The following is a 23,434-nucleotide window of genomic DNA, read 5'->3' as shown; positions in this document are numbered from 1 at the left end:
TTTCTGTAAAAAAGCAAACTAGAATATTGGTAGGGAGTACTTAATTTTTTTTCAGGTTTGTAAGATATTTTAAATATTTTATTTATTATATTATTATTATTTTTAGAGAGAGAAAATGCTTTCTCTCTCTAAATGAAGTGGTGGGGAGAAGTGGTAGGGAGAAGGGGAGGGAGAATCCTAAGGAGGCTCCATGCCCAGTGTGGAGCCTGACATTGGGCTTGATCCCATGACCCTGAAGTCATGACCTGAGCTGAAATCAAGAGTCAGACACTTAACTGAGCTACCCAGGCACCCTGGGAAATATTTTAATTAAAAAAAATGTTTACCTATAGTAAAAATCAGTGGTTTTTTTGGGGGGTGTAGGTTTTTACATTTCTATAAATTTTGATAAATACATGAACTAATGTAATCATTACTATAATCAGGACACAGAGCAATTTAATTACTCAAAAATATTCTCTCTTGCTACTTTTTACAATAAAAAATACACTCTTGGCAGCTAGAGGTATAAATCCTTTATTTCTGAAGGAGAATCTGGATGATACACTGTAGTGCCAGCAAAAGCAGTTACCACTGCCAACTATCCTTCAGTGACATGAAATTTTAGAGTAGGAAGAAATACTCAAGTAACCTCTCCATGGGTGTCATCAAAGTATTTTCATGGATGCCCAGATCAGGGACAATGAATAGGAAACAAAAATATATCCGTTGGATAATGCATAGGAAAAAAAAAAAGTCTCTATAAAGGACCTTCTAAAGCCTTGAGAAAAGTCAAAGGTATCTGCAATGGTGAACCCAGTCACCTTAATGAAAAATCAGATTCAGAGTTAAAAGAAAAGATCAGTCTTTATACCAGCTGCCCTCATCTCTTAGGACTCTCTCCTTCACTTGTCCGTCTCCAGTCTTTGGTCTCCTTGTTGTTCCTTAAATATGACAGGCAGTTTTCTGTCCCAGTGCTTTTGCACTGACTACCTCCCCTTTGCAAGCAAATATTCTCCTTCAGATATCCATGTCGTTCATTTCTTTACCTTCAAATCTTTGCTCAAATTGTACCTTCTCAGTGAGACCTGCTCTAACTCCCACTCTGCAGCATTCCCATTCCTCCTTGCTTGGTCTGTTTCTTCCTCCATAATGCTTATGACCTAGCATACAATAGAACTTATTTGTAAATATTTATTTCTCCCCTTCCTGAGCACCATAAGAACAGAAATTTATACCTGTTTTGTTTGCTGATTTATCTTTAGAGCCTGGAAGAGTGCTTGGTACTCAATAAATATTTGTTCAGTGAGTAACTTAAATTCACATGGACATTCATCTGTCAATATTAATTTAAATATTTTTTTAAAGATTTTATTTATTTATTCATGAGAGACACAGATGCTCAACTGCTGAGCCACCCAGTGTCTCCCAATTGTCAATATTTAAACATTTAAGTTACCCTATGTTCTTATTTCCAAGTGAAATGAAAAATCAAGTACTTACTATACATAATGTACTTGGTTTCATACTTGAATATGCTCTCTAATTATAACTTTAGTAATTTAGATTAAAAATGGCATAGGTACTACATGTGAGACAATGAATGGCACCGCAACTGTTTATCTTCCAAGGAACTGTACTGGGTAACGCACTAAGAATTTCCATCTACTCCTTGATATACTTAACCATTAGTGAATCCAGAAAAAAAGTACATATATAAAAAAGATAGAGAAAAAATTCACATATGACACAGTAAAAAACAAACAAAAACTGTATTACTCACTGCCTACTAAGCTGGCAAGAGATGAGTCAAGGTCACTCCCAAGGGCTTTGCTTGCTGCCATTGCTGGACTAGGTGGAACCATTGAAATGGGTGCAGGCTGCCCGGCTGGTGCCATGGTTGGCATCAGTAGATCGCCTAAACCATCAAACACTGGAAATCAAATAGACCAGGTTCAGAATGATTGAAAAATAAAAAGGCCATATGCAAAATTAAAGGGAAATTATCTTCTGAAAAACTATAAAACAAGTGAATATACAATCTTACAAAGGAAGGCATGGAATCACACTTTTTATTACTCTAACACCAAGAAGAACATTTCAACATATGTCTACTCATAAAGTACAGAAATACTAGTCAACATAAACAAAGATGAGAAAAAAATCTGTGTAATGTACAAGAAAGAGCACAGATTTTGCAGTTGGCATTAGGCTCAAATTTAGTTGCATGCTTCACTAGCTGTGTGATTTTGAGAAAGTGACTATCTGAGCTTTAGTTTCCTCATCTGTAAATGTGGAGGGTACTGCTATCACATAGTTTTGTTGTGAAGATTAAATTAGATAATAGTATGTCTTTATAATAATGATTGCTCTATATAGGGACTCAGTTAAGTGGTAGCCACTGATACTCTTATTAAACACAATCACTAAAATACTTTATTGAAAATGATAGTAATTAACAGCAAAGTCTAAATAATTTACTCTCAAATCCTACAATGCTTATCTTTTTTTCCCTCTACAATGCTTATCTTTAAAACAATTCTTTCATGAGAAAAGAAGGCTGGATCCCCTAGTTTCCTAAGAAGTTAGTGTTAGAATAAAACCTGATCTAATGGGCAGTACTTAGTAGTAAGTATCTGAAAAACAGCTGACCATATTTTAGAAGTAAAAGTTTTGATCCTCCCTCTCATTATAAGCAGTAATTTTTGGTTCTAATTTTAAAGGAATGTTGAGGAAAAACTATTTTAACTATTAGGAATCATGCTATTATTGATGGTTCCTGGTCACTATGTAACCAATTACCACTTGTTTAGTTCCTAAAATACAGAAAGACCATTCAAAATATAGACTCAGAGGATTTGCATGAATTGTTGCTAATACTTATGTCAAAATTTTTGTGGTTAATTTTCCTTTAAAAAGTATGAATATTTACCATCAGCACTACTGTACAATAATTCTAAAGTGGAAAAAGGATAGCATTCAACTAGGCACTGGCAAGAGAAGCAACTAAATTGTCAGGCAGGGGTATATTTAGGGTGTTTTCTGAAACACATTTAATTGCCAAAAACTCACCAATTGAAAATTTGTAGTAAGGACCCAGCATGGGAAGAGTAGAATGGAAGAAAATACAAACAAAATGACAGCAGGATGAAAGATTAAAGGCAGGCAGAGAATACTAGTTGTGTCCCAACTTCATAAAACCGAGGGCCATGCAAGCTTCAGAGGGTGTAAGCAATGGCAGTGGGAGTGTCCACACATTCAGATACTGCATAAAGTGTTTGTTTTCCCTTAACCATCTCTAAACCACGTGCATGTAAGCTCATGCAAACAGATGGTGTGTGTGTTGTTAGATTTCTGCTAAAAATTGAAACAGAAACACAGAAAAGGATTACAGGTTATCCTTAAATCTTCCAAAATGTACTGAAAATATATACTTAAAATACAAAATAAGAGATTCATTAAAGTTTTAAAACCAGGTCGTCACTCAATATCTGCTTATAAGTTTCCTGATATCATACTAACCTTAGGTGGGCTATTTTACAATCAGAATAAATGAAAAGAACATTTGAAAATCACTGCCTCACCTGATGGATCAAAGGAGCTGCTGCTAGAAGTTGAAGGCGTTGTTCCAAAAGCTGCCTCAAAATTGGGCTGTAGCAGGTTATTCTGAGCTGGAGTCACTGGTGATGGAGAAGGGGCCATAAAAGAACCCCCAAATCCTGAGGAAAAAAACAGTCCCAGAAAAATATAAATGGAAATAACTAAAGGTAGTTAAAGGCCAGAAAAACAGACAGGAAGAGTCATAGGAGACTGAATCAATATAGATAGACGAGAAGTCAGTAAAACCTGGGAAATTAGTTTTTAAAAAGTTTTTCATGTATCTTGGTATCTATCATATATTTTTTAAAGATTTTCATTTATTTTTTAAATTCAAGTACAACATTCAATATTACACTAGGGTTTCAGGGGTACCATATAGTGAATCAACAATTCTATACATTAGTCAGTGCTCATCATAAGTACTCTTTAATCCCTATCACCTATTTCACAACCCCTCCCCTCCGAACCTCCTCTCTGGGAACTGCCAGTTTTGTCATGTATTAATGAGACTAAAGTTAATTAGAAATAAGATAGCACTTAAGAATATATACCCTTGTTAAGAGAACCTGTGGCAACCAAACCTATTATTACAACAGAACTACATAAAACTTAAAAAAATCTCAGGAGGGTTAAAACTGAGATAATCCTATTATATTAAAATTTTGTTTCTTCAAGTCACAATACCAAGTAAGCTAGAAAATGCTTAGTTGTACGCATTGGTTCAGTATAATAAAAAAAAAATCAGACAAATATGCAGGAACTCTGCCACCAAATCCTCCTTAATATCTTTCCTACATGTTCTAGTCCCACTGCTGCTAAATTTGGGCTCCTTCACATTAGCTCTCAGGATTTATAAACAGCCACCCAGAGGGGCTTCCTGCCTCTACCCTGGACCTCCCCCAATCTAATCTCTGCTGTGCAACTAGACTGATGGATGGATGGAAAACACTGATAAAGTTACTTGTCTAAAGTCCTTTACTACCATAACTTTCAGATTCATATAATGCAGATTCCTTTGCATAGCAATCAAGCTCTTTTGTCTCTGTCCCCCTCTCCCTCCCTAACACCTCATGAGGAGTCAGATGCTCACTCCAGGAGGGCCTCTTGGACTGATACTGTCACCCACAGCTATGCCACCCCTGACTCCAAGTATGCTTGAGTTACATGCTCTGCCTCTGTGTCCTCCATATTGGATACATCTCTCCATCTCATTCCCATCACATGTCTTTATTTCCATCCGCAAGCTCCCACTCTGGGGATGGCTTTTTGGTGTCAGGAACTGTGTCTTCTGTTTTTCACCAATATTCAGCACAATGCCTAAGACATGGAATTACTCTTTACTGCATACAGACACTTCTGAATATAAAAGGTACAGAGGAATCAAAGGCCACTGTAAGGTAACCAGACTTCAAATTATTTACCTTTTGAAGGCTGGAAGCAAGTAATTTCTCTCAAACATCAGATAGAAGCAGAAACAAAGTTCACTCTGTACTGCTTCTGTACAAAACAAGCAACCAGTGAAGGCAGTGGTTTCTTAATAAGACACTGAAAGATATTCTATTATCAAAGAATTTATTTCCAAAGTCTCTTCTATATTATTTGGGTATAAATATTCCTTCTAATCTAGTCACATCTCCTCTTTTTTACAAACTTCTTGCAAAAACAAAGAATGCTTTAAAAAATCCTTAAATTTCATTCTATAGAACTAGTTTGTAATTTGGAAAATGACTTCCACTGAAATTCTCCGGCTATTTTCTAAAGCAGGCAATAACAGTCGTATTACTCCCAGACATTGATAATGGCACAAGTTTAGGCTTTTCTTGCATATGTATTAAAAATGCAATTTGAAAACTGTTATCTAATAGAGGATGGTCTTTAAAGCTCCTAGTGGCTACCTGAACTGATTTTAGTATTTTAGTGACATAGGCATTATGTAAATTTCCTAAATGAACAAAAGACATTCTCTAGATCTTTAAGAACTAATACTATGAAGCAAAGATAGGCTAGAAGTAATTATTTCTGTGGATGAGATTGTTTGGTTTTAAGGAGATTGATGGTTATGCTGATGCTGACTTCTTGGAAACATCACACACCTCAAGTTCGAATATGGCTGTGCTTACTTGAGGTAATTTTTCTGTGGTGTGGTTCTCTTTGTAATAGGTGAATGTGCAAACAACTGTTCTTGACTCTCGGTTTCTTAAAACTGGACCAAGAAGAGACAATTTATTCTACAATTGCAGCATATTAGTGTTGGAAAAAGCCTTTTGATCATCTGTTTAAAGCCTGTCTTTCTGCGAGTGGAAGAAAGGATGCCACCCAAGATTCAGTAGTAGAAAAAGAAAAATGAGCATTTACACTAGGCTCATCTGCTTAGTGCTACTGAGTTTCATGAGATAAGTAGATCACATTCATAGGTGAATAATGAAAAAAAATTAATGACTTCTCTAAGAAAGTGAAGGGTAAAAGCCAACACTGGCATGAGGCTCACTAAATACCAGCAGGGTTACTATTCTAAGCATTTTTTTTTTTTTTAGATTGAACCATATGAACCATATGGATTGCTAATAAATATTTAATCATTTTGGTCCTACAAAAACAGGTTTATTTGTTCAAACCAAAACATACATTAGCTCATTTAATCCTCACAACAAATCTGTGAAGTTTCACAGAAGAAGACACTGAGGCCAGAGAAGTTAAGTAATCTGCCTAAGGTCAAATGACAGCAAATAAAAGCCAGGATTCCACACAGGAATCATCCAGAGGTTGGGCTCTTTACCACATTACTCATGGCCTCTTTTCCATAGTGGGGAGTAACTCCAGGGTTATACTCTTTCCTGCAGGATTATGAACTTGAGAGAGATCTAGAAAGATAAGACTTTTCCCCATTAAATTCAGTTCTTATGAAGTAGGTGCCCTTATAAATCTGAACTACTTAAAAAGCTATAAAGTGATATAAGATAACCAACTGATTATATCAAAGAAAAAAATCTGCTATATTCTAAATGAAGGGTTAAACAGGAAAATTATAGATATTAACAAGGGAAACTCCTTCTGTTAAGTGAAAAGTTTTAGAGCCCTGGAATAGACGTAACAAGAAAACCCAAATCACTAATCTTTCTATATGGTTCTAAATTATATTAAGAAAGATATTCTATGGAGTTGAAGGTAACAATCATAGGCTTCCAGATATCCTGCAGGCATATTTGGACTGTCTTACGCTATAACTGAATCTCCATCTCTCTTCAAGTGCTCAACCATCTATAGACACACTCTTTTGTCACAGATAGTTGATCTTATGAATCTATCTTTCTAAAGGGAACAGCCTACACACTTAAGGACGTTCTATTAACAGACATATCAAAACTGACAGTCACAGTTGATATATCACTTGGGTCAGGAGAGTGAAATTTTAAACCTACTGGTAGATACACACTCCCACATACCACCCCCACACTCAAATATGTTAAAGATGATGTCATCTCACTTACCCTGTAATATAGTCAGCTGTTAACAAATTCCATTTTCTAAGATCAATCTGAGATAGTCAATATTTCTAGGAATAATAGCCTTTGTCTGACGTGTTTCAGACAGCTTCCCCCACCCCCTTAGAGTATGAAATAGTTGGTTCTCTGTACATCTTCCCATTCAGTGGATATTATGTTATTAACTCCACCCTGAACATTTTTATATTTTAAATCAGTTCAAAGACCTCTTTGGTTCTGCTAAAAAGTCATGGTTAACAGAGAATGCAAAACTACAAAGGGTCTCATAAGACTGGCCCATATTATTCTCTGCCTTTGGAATTAAAGATAGGATGTGGCACATTCCTACACTAGTACAAATTTATGGTGCGGTCACTCTAGAATTGTGTCTATTATGGATGAACATGGTTTTCCTGCTTGCTGTCAACCTGAGAAGTCAGGCATAAAACATCTAATCTCCCTTAAGAATCCATTTTTACATCTGTCATCCAGTAATCTATATATTTCAGACATCTAAGTTTTCAGGTGGTGTATCTTAAGAGGAATTTAAGAGCTTTATTGTTCACTGCATGAAACAATATTTCCTTTTATTTGATACAAACTTTCATGTTTCCAGTAAGACTATCCCAGATCTGGATAATATTTGCATCCTACCAATAATCTCAATGATTTGGAGATTCTTCAAGCCTGTTCTTATTGGTCAAAACAGCTGTCTTTTCTAGAATAGTCTCTAGTTTAACCACTTTGGATACACCAACAGAACTTGAAATTTTTACTTACAGGGTAGAAGATGACTCAGATGATATTTCATGCACAATTTAATTCTGGAATTGGTATTATTTGAAAGTTCTAGTGGTAAATTTGAATAAAGAAGAATAACCAGTTTTTATGAAAGATATGCCCAATTTAAAAGGCTATCCATTTAGTCTTTGTTTTCTAGTTTTAAATTATATACAAATTTTTGGCAAAGCTTTCCTCCCCAATTTTGAGATGATTCTTAATTTTTGGTTTAAAATCTCTAAAAATCATTTTAAACATTTAATTATACTATTTATTTATTTATTTATTTATTTATTTATTTATTTCCTTGTTACATATATGTAAATTTATTCCCTCAAAAAAAAGTTGGAGGAGCAAGAGCCCTTGTTCAGCAACCAATGCTACTTTTAGAGAGTACACTTTCCATTACAATATATGTGTATTATTTTTCTTTTATTCTCACAAAATAGTTTTATTGCTGAAAGTGAATAATAGAAGATTCTAAATACTCACAAAATACAACTTTTTCTCTTTTTTGGTTCAAATTCTTACTTTCAATCTGATATTTGTAGACTTATTATCTATGATTGGGTTCATTTATCCTAAAACAACAACAAAAAAAGTTCCTTTTTATTTCAACAGCTTGTGGACTTAACTGTTCTCTCCCCATAGATACACATACAAGTATAACTAACACATGTTAAGCTTCACTGTAAATTACCATAACACAGTGCCCCAAATATTTGTTCTACCATTGATATTCATTTAACATAAATGTCTGGGCAATTTGAAAACTCTGAAATAGCCAAGGTCAGCTAGATTAAATATACAAATGTGACTGGGGTTTTATACTGTGTACATTAGCAGGGTTTTTTTTTTTTTTTTGGCTAGGAAAGTTGCTTCTAGTTCATAGTATAATATTACATTAATATTCTATGATATTCTTTAATGAGAACATGGATTCTTGCTGTTTTGTTACCTGAACAAGTATGAGAAACATTTTTCTATAAGCAAAACAGAAAAACTATAGAAAACAAGCCCAAACAATTAAGACCTAGAAAAATTAGAATTTAAAATCTCTTATATCAGGATATAAGGTAAAAGAATAGTAGGCCTCATGCCAGGTAAATCAGACTCAAATATGTACAAATTAAATTATAAGAATTGTTTGTAAAGCAAGCCAGACATTAAAACTCATTCCCACCTACTTACATTAAAAATTAATCTATTCAGATTTAAAAAAACAGAGAAAGAAGAAAAGATGCACGAAATACTTTCCCATCACTAAATAAGTCACAAGATGATGCAGTGGAAAAAATGGGACGTGTACAGTCAATAAAACCTATGTAAGTGACATGGTCACTTTCATCACTGATTTTTCCTTTTCTATCCGATTTTACTAAGATTTCAGGATGGACATTTTAAGATTGCTTTTGGTGAAGTGTTCTAACATGCACTTTTCATGTACTTTCCTTTTGAGATATCCTCATACACAGAGCTGTGCAGCTGAGACGGAGGTCCTTGATGCTGCATTTGGCAGTAGCTGATGAAACTTCCTGTTTGTTTCAGGTGTGTTTTAGACCCTATCTCACTCCCAGAATCAAATCTCTTGGCTCTGCCGCTGACTTCTGACTTTGAATTGGAAGAGAACATTGTTTTTTCCCACAGGCTTTGACCAGACTCTCTGCACCTACTTCCAGTGTTCCTGGCTCTAGGAAACAAAAGATCTCAGGTTTCAGCCCTGGAAGCACAAGGGGGTTAAATGGATTGAGGACAATGTGGCTCTGCAGTCTGGAGGCGCTTAACATGACGGACCAGGCTCCTGCCAGGCTCCTATCTGATAGTCTTACAACTCCTCATTAGGGTCTGTGGCAAGAAAGGAGGTAACCCCAAGAACGAAAGACTTCTTAGAACTCTCCGAAAAGCGAGAGCATTTGATTTCATGTGCCATCTCAACCTCAATTACAACTGCAAAGCCAAAGGCTTATAATCAGTACACTCATTTTGAAATTGACAAGGTCATCTTCCCTAAATAACCATTTAAAACTATGCTATTTCTGTGGCCTGTTAAAAACCCATTACTGAACCTTGAAAACCTGAATTAAGGTTATTGGTTTTATAAGAGCTTGAAGGTTTTATGACCAATTTGAAGACTCTAGGAAGAATACCCAGGGCAGAAGAAAAGCCAAGTAAGCTAGTATTTTTTCCCCAAATAACCAACTATGTTTTGCGTTAAGTGCACTGCCTTTTATCATATCTGCAGCTTCCAAAGTCCACAGTGACATCACAGTGTAACTCTGGTTCTTCACTATTCAGAAAAATACCAGCTGGCAGTCACTGGTATGAAGGGGATTCAGCAATCAGGAGGATCATACTTAATCAAGGTAGTCTGAGTCTGAAGAGGAGAGGACAGACACAAATGAACTGCTATCACTCCCAAGAAAGATGGCTAACTAGCTAGTCTGAATGACTGATGGAAAGAAAGGGTAGCAGCTGGGCTGTGCTTACCCTTTCTGGCCTCTTGAGAAAAGACTGGACCTCATACCAAACTTCCTATAATACTGAAAGGTGACCAGGGTCCTTTCATGAGGTCATTACTCATTACTAATCCAAGAATGAATGTGTTGTGCCTGCTGTACCTGGCCAGGTCTGTTCATTACATGAAACAGTAAAACCTAGTCACTCTTTTCAAGGGTAACATGATCAGCAGGAAAGTTAACTTGAGAGACTCTGAACATGGCAACTTCCTTGTGCTGATGTGACCCACACTCTCATCAATCCCCTGCCAACATTATGACCAAAATGCATCCCTTGTGGTGCCTGGGGAGGGGCACTGGAAGCTGCATCTGAGTATCTGAGGCTTCTGTGATGCTACTGCTGCACTTCCTGTTATATACCCTTCTAAGTCAAGTCAGAGTGAGGTAAGCTGCCAGTGTCTTATGAGTTTGATAACTTGAGCCTGAAGCTTACTATTGTGGTCTTGCATATGGCAGATGCTTTGCTTATAAAAATAGTAATTTCTAGATCTGGCTATCATTAAGCACACTTTGCCCTGCCTCCAATGAAGACTGATAGTTGACTTTTACTATCTATAAGTATTTGAAATGTCCTCTTTTATTTTATCTATATCATTCTGGTAATAAGTAATAATCCTAGGCATCTTGTACCAGTCTACTTCACACTTCAACTCTCTGTTAACTGTGATCTTTGAAGAGGTTTTCAGATAAAAAAAAATCAACTAGTTAAAAAAGTGGCATAGATAGTGGCAGCTTCAACCCTGGTGGAAATCTATGACAGTTTCTTTTAGAGTGATTCATGTTACAGAATCAATTGTCAAGCATAATGGTATCTTTCCACAAAAATTCCTTTAAAAAATGGGCAGAGTCAATACAAGATAAAATTTGCTACATAAGCATAATATTTCTTTAGTAAACAAAAAGAAATGTACTGAAAAGTAAGGCATTAAGGAGCATCCAAGGAACCACAGGGGTGACTTGTATACAATTGTGATTTTAAATACTCATTTCATAAAATCCTGAGAAATAACTTTTTATTACACAGTGTTTTGTTTTTCAATTTTATGTCTCAAAAGGGAAAGAAAACATGCACCTTGAAATTTACATATCTGTTACTCATAAAGATATATCCAAACTTAACTTTCACAAAATACCATTTTATTTTAATTTAATTAATTACCAGCTAGTAGGTCTGCCGATGCTGATGAACTAGAAGCAGCCTGAGGTGCAGGTTGGGGTTCAGAAGCACTACTTCCAAATGCATCTACCCATTATCCATTGTGCAGCAAAAAAGTAAAAGAGTGTAAACAGTAAGTACAGTAAGAAAATTAAGTGTTTTGCCAAGAAATGCATAGACGTGACACTTTCTGTGATGAGCGTGTTGCCTGTGGATATGTCAAATGACTGAGTAAACTGAATTATGCTCTAACCAGTTTATTCTCTCAAAAAAGATTTCTAGAATATTTCAGATTAACACCTCTTTGTAAAAGTAAGGCAATTTTTGTTTTTAAAAATAAAAGTTTTAGATGAAATCCTGTCATCTCTTAAAATAGGACTGAGGTTTAAAAAATTTTGCCCAAAGACAATACAACAGAATTTCCCCATTTAGAACTCTATTAAACTTAGAAAAAAAAATTAACAAACCTAATTCAAGCAGCAGCAGCCCTACTTGTACCCTTTTATTAAAGTTCAGTGTTTATTTGCCACAAGTTTTGAGCTCCTAAATGTCCGAGACTATTGACACAATTGTACTCCTCATGTACCCATCATGGCATATACCATGATGCTTCAATGTACGGTACTCAATGTGGTTTTAATTTGCTAAGAATGGTATTTTAGCCTGTGGCATAACATTTATGGACATTCATGAAGAAATCACTTCAAACCAGTACTTTTCCCTATAAATTTACTGCTAATAAAAGACTTTAAATGCATCACCCAAATTAGTGCAAGAGTTAATTCAGTACATCTCCCTGCCTTCAGATAATATACAAAGTAAGGGCAAAATACATTTAAATCAGTGCAGCATCTAATTCTCTGGAAGGATTTTAAAATACTAAATGAACCCCACAGAATAATGTATGGCTCTACATCTTAAGTTTTCAGTTTGGACTGGCTTATTTGTTTTCAACTCTAAGTTATCTAATGTTTACAATACTTTTAAGAACTTAGAAATGTTGATTTAGCCAACAGATCAGGATCACCAAGGAAGAACAGTAGAAGGAAATTCCAACCAGCTGATTCTACATTAGGATGAACAGAAAGTTAAAAACACAAAGACTTCAAATGAAAAATGATTTGATTCTATTAGGCCATGCATTGAAAATTATGACAAACTGATGAGAATGAAGATAATGATGGAAAAGATCTTAAAAACTTAAATTTATAGTTAAGAGATGTAAGTAACTTTAGAGTCTAAAGAAAAAATGATAGAATATAATGAAATAGAAGATGTAAAAACTCTTCTGAATAGGGGAGGGAAGACTCTTTAGATGTTGAAGGAGGAGAGATACGCACCCCCAAAAAGGTCTATCACACCTGAAGAATCCACCTTTGCTGGAGAGGCAGTGGTTGCAGGAGATGGTGCTGCAAATGCATCCACTGCAGTGAAGCACACAACAGGAAAAATTGCATGTCACCCAAGTAAAATAAAACCATGAACCTTGACAGATGGCTTCTTGGGATTTCATATTTAACGGCAGGCAGTAAGATTGCAGACAATCTTACAAGTTAAGAGAAAGCAAATAGATTTAAAAATATAGACTTTCCAGAAGAAAATAAAATTTGACTTCTTGAACTCAGAGGTTTTAGCATGGGGGGTGGGGGAGAGTTGTCTCTTCACCAGCAGTAGATTTGAAATTATTAACCTCTTTAGTTGGTGATGGGCCAAACTGAGATTTTTTTTTTCAAGTGAAATTTGAGTTTAAAATGACTCAAGGCAAATCTGCATGTTTCCGTATCCACCTCTCCACACATAACCCCCATCACACATGTCAGAAGGCTTGGCCTTGGCAGAAGCACTCACCGGATAAGAGGTCAGCAGTGAGAGAACTCTCAGGCACAGGAGAGGCCCCTTGTGGTGGAGAGGAGAAAGCATCTTCCAAAAGTGAAACAAACCAAAACCAAGCAGAGGTAAGTAGAAAGCTGAAATCAAAGTTAAATATCTAACAAATGCATTATCACAGGTGAGCACAAAGAGTTCAATCATGAAAACATCTGGGGAAACTAATGTAAAAAAGGGTTGATTTAGTTTTACCTGTACCAAACAGGTCTATGCTAGGAGCAGCATCTGGCTTAGGCGCCGCAGCAACTTCAGGAGGAGACTCAAACAAATCTAAGACCAAGAACACACATGCCTTTACTCAACTTGACAAACCAGCCTGACATAGCATAGCTTTCCAGTTCTGAATTAGCACTGGGGAGAATTCTGAAGTAAGGAGTAGCAAATGGTTTCTAGAGAAGCACGTCGTTACACAGTTGTCATGCAGTAACAGTTGTGTATGCAGGGCATCTCAAGTACCAGAATTCAATCTACCAGATGGACAGAGTTCAACAACAACAAAAAATTACCACCAAAGATATCTAGAGCAGGAGGAGCGGCGGTGGTGGTGGCAGAGGTGGTGGCGGTGGCGGTGGTGGCAGCGGCGGCGGCGGTAGTGGCAGCAGTGGCAGCTGCAACAGCGGGAGCAGGAGAAGGAGCAGTGGCGGGAACCGGAGGGGCTGTGCTAGCTGTAGGGGTAACTACAGGAACACTGGTCTCAGGTGGCTTCATTGCAAAGAGGTCCAACTCGGGTGCAGCCTCTGCACTACCTTCAGATGGGGCAAAGGGGTCTTGTGGAAAGGAAAGTGGAGACACACATACAGCATCAGTAAGGAAAGAGACAAGAGAGACGCGTCGTATCTATGGGTAAGAGACACCTGACACAAGATATTCACACACTAGCTAGGCATTAAGCTGCTTGGGTTGAACTACTGTTTTATTAGCAAGGGTCAGTGATTAGGATGTTTTTCTAAAGAAAAAAAGAAAAGAAAATTTAGTAGGTAACACAAGTTAAGAAACTGAAATGCTATGAATTACTGTAAAGATTAGCCTATGATCTGGGATCAGAGACTGTTATTCTTCAAATCCTCAATCTGGGAAATTTGGTAGCTTTGAAAATTTATTAAAATATGCCTATTTATTAGAACTCAGTGCTACAAAAGAGTACGATACAAAAGCAGAGGACAAAAAACATTAAGAGAGCATACTTGCACTGACAAAAATTGTCAATCTTGAGAAATTGTCAATTTTGATAAGTATGCACTTCATTGTCTTAATGTTTTAAGTGCCGGTACTATTTATTCAGTTATGATGAATGATACTTTATACTCAAGAAGAAATGAAAGTTAGAAAAACATATTGCCACATCTCACTATAGGAGTTTCACATCAGGACAGAAAAACAACAGACTTGCTCATGACTGTCAACCCACCATTTCCTGAACATGCATCAAGTGCTGCGGCTACGGGGGCTGGGGTAGCTGGTGCGGCGGCCCCTTCGGATGCTGCAGGGGCCTCCCCGGGAGAAGCTGCAAAGGCATCTTGTGTGCAGTTTTTAAAATAACAGAAATTAAAGGAATAAAAAGAGAAGAAAATATAGTAAAAGAACCAAGTTAAATTGCGAAAAAGGCTCCCTTATACAACATGATTTTTTTCAAATGCATTCTTATGGCCCATGCACTGTTGGCAGTCACAGAATCATAATACTTTGCGCTCCTTCGTGTTAGTTACATGCAAGGGGTACGGTGTTTATACTGCTGAAGCCTATTAGGATCCATCGGGTAACAAAAGTCTTATTGTATAAGGGCTCTGAGAAGCATGTTTTATGTAACATTAAAAATTAATGGATGTGAAAATTAAAACACAAAAATAACCTTATTATGTGATTTAAGACATTAATCTTTCATGTACAGCTAATACTCATTCACTATGTTACTATGATGTCTCTGACTGTGGTTTCTACCAAATATAGATGTCTTGTTTAATGTCAAGAAAATTAAACATATGATGGTAATGTAAACAAGTAATTAGAGTTAAAAAAATTTTTATGGGCTAGTACAGGCAAAATTACACTGTTAACATGAAAGGTTTACTAAGTATTTATAAAAGTTAAGTCTTTGCTATCCTTGAAAAACATTTTCATATACACCAAGGATTTAAGGAAATAGATAACAAAATTAGGGAATGACACTGTAATGCCTTCATTTCAACTTAAATTTATCACTGTTTTCAAATATTGCATTGCTCTCATTATTTGGAAAATGATCTATTTTCAACAGACTAAAAACATAGTTCCGTGCTTTAAGACTATAAGCATATTACTATTTTTAAGCAGAAAATCCATTAACATATAGGCAGCCCCAGTTTATAAATGCCCAATATATAAATGGCTGATGTGTACAAACAACACCCAATGTGTTTTTGCCAGTAAACCACGTTAATTTGGTAAAAACTCCTGGAGTTTTCAAAGAGATTCTATAGTTCAAAAGTACAAAAGAATGAAGATATCATTAGTATTATTTGCTCAGAAGAAACTCCTGGAAATACCCACCTAGAATTTGCCACTTACCTGCTAGACTTCTCATTCTAAAATACTGCCGCCTTCCACAATATCTACAAGTGCCCCCTACAACACTGTTCCTCGGGTCGTTAAAAATAATTTTTCAAGTATGCTTGTAAAATTCTACACAGTATATCCCCTTTATTGGAGATTTATATAATATACATTAGGCTGTAGGTGGTTCTACAGTCAAGGCACTTGTTTCTGAATTTAACCCAGCATGTTCCAAACTGATCTGAGTATGAAACAGACTTTCCTGCTTTCTTGTCCTGAGGCCCAGCACTAAGTGGAACAACAAACACTAATTGGACACTTGGGTTAAAAGGTCCTTTACAAAAACACAAATATCTTTAGAAGATACGAGACAGTTAGTTGTTCTTATCTTACAGATTTATTTGATCTGCTTGCCTCTCTCAGCTCTCAGCTACACAAGGGAGTATGATTCCTGAAAAGTAGAGATCTGTCCGGGGAGAGGCCACATAAAACTGGAGTGTGGATAGGCCAGGCTTGCTTCCCCAGATGCAATGCGAAAGACTGTAATAGAGGGCTTAGAGCAATCTGAAAACCCTAAGAGCTGTGGCAGTACACAAGAGACTATAAGAGGAAGCTGGTAGGGCTTGAAAGTATTTTGCCACAAGTCAGGTCTGTTTTCTTTCTTTTGATTCCCGTAAAACCTAGAACCGAGGCTAATAATACTAGAACTAGTAAAAACAGGAAGAGCGGTCACTAGTATTTATGTGCCAGTCACTGGGTATATATTTTATGTACATTATTAAATTTAATTCCTGAAAGTATCTCACAATATAGGTTCTATTATCTCCACCTTGTGGAAAAGAGAACAAAGTCTAAGTGACTTGACCAAGGTCACAAAACAGGCAAATGGTGGAGTCAGGATTTGGTGGAGGTTTGTGTGTTTAACTACCATGCCACATTGTCATGAACCATGGCACACTATACTATTTCGTCTTTGTAGGATGGAATAAACACCAGTTACATCAGTGTTGGGGGGTCAAATAAATATCCATGGGCTAGCCTCTTCGATTATCCATGTTTTAGTGAGTGAAACCCAAATTTGTAACCATGTCCTCAGAAGAGGTTTTTTCCTTCCCTGTCAGCAAGACATCTCCTTTTAATGCTTCTCCTGTTACTTAAAACTAAACATTATAAACTTATCTAGTCCCATCAAAACTTCTCTTAAAAACAGGAGCCTAGCTGCTCCAGGTTTTATCTGCTAAGTCTTCTCAGGCCAGGAGGGAGAGATTTGCATAAGTGAGACTGCAGAATACCCCAGCCCCAGTCACTGCCTGACTAGCCAGGAAGAAGGCCTGGAATGAGAACTGTCTAGAAGAGCTCAGTTGCCTCAGAACTGTGAGAGGGAATACATTTTTTTTTTTTTATTAATAAAAACAGAACTTGTTTAACAGAACTTGTTTAGCTTTCTTTCATTATCAAAGGCAGCATTATCCTTCCAGTTTTGAAGACTTAAGCTCTTTCCAATCAAGTTCTCTTTCCCTTGTTTCCCATTTGCAATTCATTTTTACATTCTGCCTGTTTTCGACCAGTGCTATTTCCTGGAAATGCACATTCCTGCTGTACTACAATTATAAACCCAGTCCAGACCTTCCCCAGCAAAACAGTCTCCCTGACATTGCTACAAACCAGTCTTTTTTTCCCCTCTAGCAATCTAGGAAGAATTTTCTCTTAAATTTTTTAAACATGTGACTACCTTTCCAAAAATTTCAAATAGCTGTGATTTTTCCCCAGACTGAATGCTCTCCATCTTCCCCAGGCACAAACCATCTTTAAATTATGTATTTGGCACAAAGGTTTCAATCATTGTCAATAGCCTGAAAGTCAACCTTCTAGTCTTCCTCAAAGTTCCCAGATTATAAGACTCTTACATGAAATCTACTTTTAAGTGCTTATGTTTAAGTACTGGTTACAAGGAAGATTAACTTAGTTTGTCAACCACCTTGTGCAAATGAAAGGCTTGTGAGTTAACGTTCTCTGGTTTTTCGAGCCACGTGGTTTCATGCTCACCAACTATGTCCTCATGAAAGCTTGTTCACAAATTGATTCAGGTGATTAAAAGGGTAACCTGGTGAATGTGTAGAGGAATTAGTATCAATTTAGCATTTCTAGTACTTAAAAAAACCCTGTGTTGTTGCAAACTAATATACTGCCATTAGTATAGTTTTCATAAGTGAAAAATAGGATATTTTAAGGAAGTTTATCTTTTATCAATATCTGTACATTTTATTGATTTTTTAAAAACATAATACTATCTTGCAGGTGGTTTGCCTGACCACAGAAAATAGATTTTTTCTTAAAAGTTCACTTTAACAAATAAAGCATTTAATAAATATAATGTTTCTGAAAAAAAAGTTTTTAATAACTTACATTGAACTAAAATGTTATGTGGGGTATCAATCTGAATATTTAAAAATAATATTTTCTATTTTTCAAATTTGTAATGAGAATACACAGAAAATTTCAATGTTTCTATATTTAATATTCATGAAATTAATCAGTGACTTTTCAGAAATTAAGTATCTTTAACTTATTTCTAAAGATATCTATTTAGTACTGCTGTACAAACTAGATAAAACCTCAAAAGCACATGTTTTGAAGTCATGGAAACAAAATATGCGGTGCCCTTACTGTATTTAAGAGTTCTATCACTTACTGATTTCAGTGACAAAAAATAAGAAAAAAAAATGGCCACACAGCATGGCCCATCTCTAAATGATTCCATATAAATCAATAAAGAGCATGAAATAAATTAGGGAATATCATTGAAAACTACATAACAGGAAGTGACATATATAGACTCTTGACCATAAATGATAGAGATTTTATAGCTGTCAGAGGTTAGAAGACAGTTTATGGGACTATCCATATCAATAAAAATAACTGTGACAAGATTTATAGATGTACTCACTTTACCTATAGCCAGATGACTAGAAAGGATATTGGTAAAATCACAAGGAGAGCTCCATTCTTTGGTATTAAGTTATATTGTTTTCTTTAGTATTAGTCTTTTAAATTTGTATTTCAGGATAGAAAAAAAAATGTTCACAAACATATAGATTTTTCTGCGTGATGAATGTAGAAACATCTGTAATGAGTGATCAACACAAACAGCATGATGGCACAAAGACTATTTCAAAGCAATATATTGGGTGTTATTAATCTAGAGAGCCATGAGGGAAGCAAGATGGAGCTGACTGATTTCTTAAAGGCAATTAAAAGTTTCTTACAAATAGACTGAAAAACAAAAATCTAAATAGCTAAAGATCTAGAAATGTTTAAGCATGAAATAGTTATCCATTCTGTTCATATTTTCCTTGAAGTTTTTCTGTCAATATAAGCCTATGAGAAACCACCCATCCTCAATACAAATGGAGGGGATGGCGGAGAGGAGGTAAAGAAGTTGATTTTACAAACTTAAGCTAAAAATTTAATTTTTGGTCTCAGAAGTTACAGATGCATAACTGAAAAACTAACTTTTGCTAGTGGTTCACTATTTTTAACAAAATACTGAGGAGCCTGCAAACCCCTTTCTCCTTTTAAAAAAAAACACTTTTCTCCTATAATAGGAATGGCAGTGCAGCAGGGCAGCAGCAATTTCCTCGTGTGAATGAGTGGCAACAATGTCATGTCCAGCTGAGTGCTCCTTGTCTTAGACAATGTTGGCAAAGCTCAGAGACTGGGGCAAGGCAGGTAGCACAGTGGTATGTGGCAGTGTGTAAGTATATGCTCCCAGGGGAATATATTAACTCCACCAGAGCTTGCCAAATCTCTCCTGCTCTCCCCATCATTTGCCTCCTCCAATTTCTTTACCATATTCTCAAAATGCCCTGGGAAAGATGTTATATGGTAATGGAGAAATACAAGACTATGATGACTATAACACTACTCGATGTATATATTTGATATGAGCACTTCTCCAGGTGTGGACATTAGTACCACTCAGATGGGAATATGTAAATACACTCGCTTCAGATGGTTCATCAGGTCCAGGCATAGAATACTGCCAGAGTCTAGGATACCTGACTTAACTTCACAGCTGTAAGTCAACACTGTCAGAATTTATATTTGCATGTGAAGTATATTTTCAGGCAATCATTTCAAATCCTGATCTAAACCTGTTTTCAATCAGCATTTTGAGCGTTGTATCAAATGATCTCTCAGAGTTCCAATGCCAAAGATGATCCAAGTTTTTGCTTGTACAGAACAAGCTTACAGTTACAAAAATGGGCATATCCCTAAACTCTCTTCAGAGACATCCAAATCTGAACTACTCTTAGATGATTTTTTTTGTCTTACATCTTAAAAAGTAACTTAAGCCAGGACTTCTCATTCCATATTCTCCAAGTATTATTCATTCAGCCAGTTTGATTATGGTCAAAAAGTCAAACCTAAATATGATAGAGAGATCGGGTATCACCTTTATATTGATACTGTGGGGCAGGAGCATATATGGGGTAAGGGTTCTAATAGCAACTTAAATCCTCACTTTTAAGTAATGGAAAAATCAAATGGGCCTAATGCATTACAATCTTTACTCTAAAATCACTAAAATTAAGTGAAGATAAAGTTGATAAAGTTAAGTGAAGATAAATATATATGAAGAAACATGTAAAAAGTTGTTAAACACTGACATGCTGTTATGTAATATAAACATTTTTAAGCACCTTAACTCTAAGGTGATTTTAGCAAACCTGGCAGGAAAAGGACAAAACAGTGATGTGACTGACTAACCTCCAAAAAGATCCACGTCAGCAGTGACAGCAGTGACAGTTGTAGTAGTTGAGGCAGAGGCTGAAGCAGTTGCAATTTCAGAAGTTGTAGTAGGAGGGGTAGGTTCTGGTGCAAATGGATCTGAAATTTGTGCTTCAGAGGGAACAGAGGAAAGTGCAGCCAGAGAATCTATGTTGCACCATAGACAAAGAACAAACAAGAGACAAGAAGAGGAAAGGATAAAGATATACCAGGCTCCAAATGATCAAATAAGGACAGTCATTAAGAGACAGAAGGCTCTCAAAAACACAAGTTTAAAATAAAGCTTTACTCACCCTCTCCCAAGAGGTCTATTGATGTCCATTATATGTCAGCATATGAAGAAATAAGAGAGAAAGCTGAAACATGCAACCACACTAATGTCCAAGGCGAGGTACTAACTGAAGACATTTTAGCTTTATGCACCTTTCTGGACCACTTGCAATTACAAAATAATGTATTACCTATTATTATTATGGAATGTTTGAGCTGGAAGGGACCACAGGGATCCTCTAGACCAAGCTTCTTATTATATTATACATAGGAAAATGGCGAGCAAGCAAGGTCAAGAGACTTACCTGAAGTCAGCTCTAAATGACTTTGACAAACTCAATTTATTTCTTGCCAGATTTACCATTTCATCTGCTTTGATTGGTTTCACTCTGTACTATAATATGAATTCATAAGAAACTGCAGTTGATTAAACTTTATTATAATCATATACTTGATGTGTTACTTCAGTCCAGAATACCACAGAATAAATACAGGCCTTATGATAACTATAGTCTAATCATATAGAACATGCCAAATGTAGTAAAAAACCTGAGTGCAGGGCAGCCCAGGTGACTCAGCGGTTTAGCGCCACCTTCAGCCCAGGGCATGATCCTGGAGACCCGGGATCGAGTCCAGCCGTCGGGCTTCCTGCATGGAGCCTGCTTCTCTCTCTCTCTCTCTCTCATGAATAAATAAATAAAATCTTAAAAAAAAAACAACAACCCTGAGTGCAAGTGTAGAGGGTAGGGGGAAAAGAAACCCTAACCTACATGATTTTTGTCTTCACAAATTTCACATTACTGGATGCTTTTCAATTTGATAGGTAATCTTTCTGTTTATAAACATTTTGTGACAACATATGATAATTATTTTTAAGATGAATGTGATAGATTGTGTAGCATCCAAACTTTTCAGGCCTTCTGAAGTCTGCATTCCTTTTGGAGATGCATACTTTCTTAAGGTTCAACATGGGATTACAGTTGGCATCCTAAATAAAAAGCCTAGGACCAATAAAAAATATACAAAAAAAAAAAAAAAAGCCTAGGAAGGGTAATTCTTAACTGAACTATGACTTTAGGTGAAACATTTTGAGTGTCCAAGAGCATTCTTGTATTCCCAGTCCTGTGATAGACTCCAGGGCTCATATTTGGATTCATGAATATTACTGGAAATTAAATTTCATCAGAACTCATTAGGGAGCTATTTTTTTAAAGAGCCTTAAAAACAATTATGAGAACTCAGGAAATTAAAAGTTCTAGAAGACATTTAAAAAACTGAGACCCATAAATTTGACATAAAATATGGCCACATTCATTTATGCAATTTGCAAACCCGATAAATATTAGATAAAGCATTCTATAGATACACTAAGATAAGGCTCTTCCGAACCAAATCATATATTTCATAACAACATTAAAAAATTCTGGCACACAGGGTACTTCACATTAGAAACAGTTTTTTTTTTTAAATTTTAGAATGTATGCCTAATCAACACCAGGCAAAAGGAGCTATGTTGATTTGGAGCTATTAGCTGATCAGGTCCCAAATCCTGAGAAACAGAAGGTCCTTCCAATAATTCCTCAAACCAACAGTTTCAGGCCCAATACAACTGTTAACTATAGTCAACCATCCTAAAATATTAATTAGAAACCAAAGTGGATGATCAAAAGCCAGACAGACTTGGTTTCTCTATTCTCTGACACAGAGAGAGAGAGTCTAGCCTTGCTTTATCAGTGGCTAATTCAAGATGCAATGTGACTTAGCAGAAGAGCTAAGAGCCATGTGATTTAACAGTTTTCAAACCTGCTATTGTCTTTGACAGCGAATGGACAATTTATTTCATACATTTGGTAAGTGAGAAAGAAGACTATTCACACATACTAGAAGGAGAGAGAAACAAATATTTTTTAAAAGTATAAAAGATGAAAATGCTTTTAAAAACACATGTTTCTGACTAGTGTTCTATTCAGATGGAGAGTTCTAAAACTTGCTGCAATATGATGAAAGATGGGAAGTATAATTTCCTAGGGAAACGTATTAGTATGATTAAACATACTGGTGCATAACTGTTGTTGGAAACTTTTGCCACAGGATTTAGTCTCTGAAATCTTAATTTTCTGGATGAAATATAATTTATGTTACTTATGTCTTGCTTTATGCAGAATTTTCCCTACTATAAAAGAAAGCCCGACTTCAGGATGATGGGAACAGTTATTATTCTCAAAGCCAACACTTTTTATAAAGAATTAAACTATATAAGCCCTCCCCCTGCCCAACACCCACAGCAGTAGAGTTCAATTCACTGGCAGGTAGTACATAATTAGAAATATTTTTTTGCATTATGGAAATTCTAGAAAATATTCACTGTAATTGAAGAAACAAAACTACACTGAATTAATAAGGATATCTAATTTTACAGTGATACGAAGCTAAACTTCTTAGGT

The 23,434-nt window shown here is 36.0% G+C and overlaps 1 protein-coding gene across 16 annotated transcripts in view; it reads right to left on the bottom strand.

Annotated features, from left to right (window-relative positions):
• The window catches only part of SNAP91 (synaptosome associated protein 91), a 139,880-nt gene that overhangs the window by 22,925 nt on the left and 93,521 nt on the right, over nt 1-23,434 (bottom strand). For 6 of the 16 annotated variants that reach the window (XM_077903201.1, XM_077903202.1, XM_077903199.1 and 3 more), the window contains 10 exons: nt 21,014-21,028; nt 20,700-20,867; nt 14,809-14,916; nt 13,907-14,167; nt 13,593-13,670; nt 13,362-13,433; nt 12,854-12,937; nt 11,517-11,600; nt 3,564-3,698; nt 1,763-1,912 (listed from right to left, as the gene is read on the bottom strand). In XM_077903201.1, coding sequence (XP_077759327.1) covers nt 1,763-1,912; nt 3,564-3,698; nt 11,517-11,600; nt 12,854-12,937; nt 13,362-13,433; nt 13,593-13,670; nt 13,907-14,167; nt 14,809-14,916; nt 20,700-20,867; nt 21,014-21,028 — 1,155 coding nt within the window. The remainder of the gene's footprint in view (nt 1-1,762; nt 1,913-3,563; nt 3,699-11,516; nt 11,601-12,853; nt 12,938-13,361; nt 13,434-13,592; nt 13,671-13,906; nt 14,168-14,808; nt 14,917-20,699; nt 20,868-21,013; nt 21,029-23,434) is intronic. The other 10 variants (XM_077903205.1, XM_077903207.1, XM_077903204.1 and 7 more) reach the window with 8 other exon arrangements.

The sequence above is a fragment of the Canis aureus genome, chromosome 7, assembly GCF_053574225.1.
Source record: "Canis aureus isolate CA01 chromosome 7, VMU_Caureus_v.1.0, whole genome shotgun sequence".
In the NCBI taxonomy this organism is placed as follows: Eukaryota; Metazoa; Chordata; class Mammalia; order Carnivora; family Canidae; genus Canis; species Canis aureus.
Note: the sequence above shows the minus strand (reverse complement) of the source record. Positions and strands in the feature narration are given on the sequence as shown.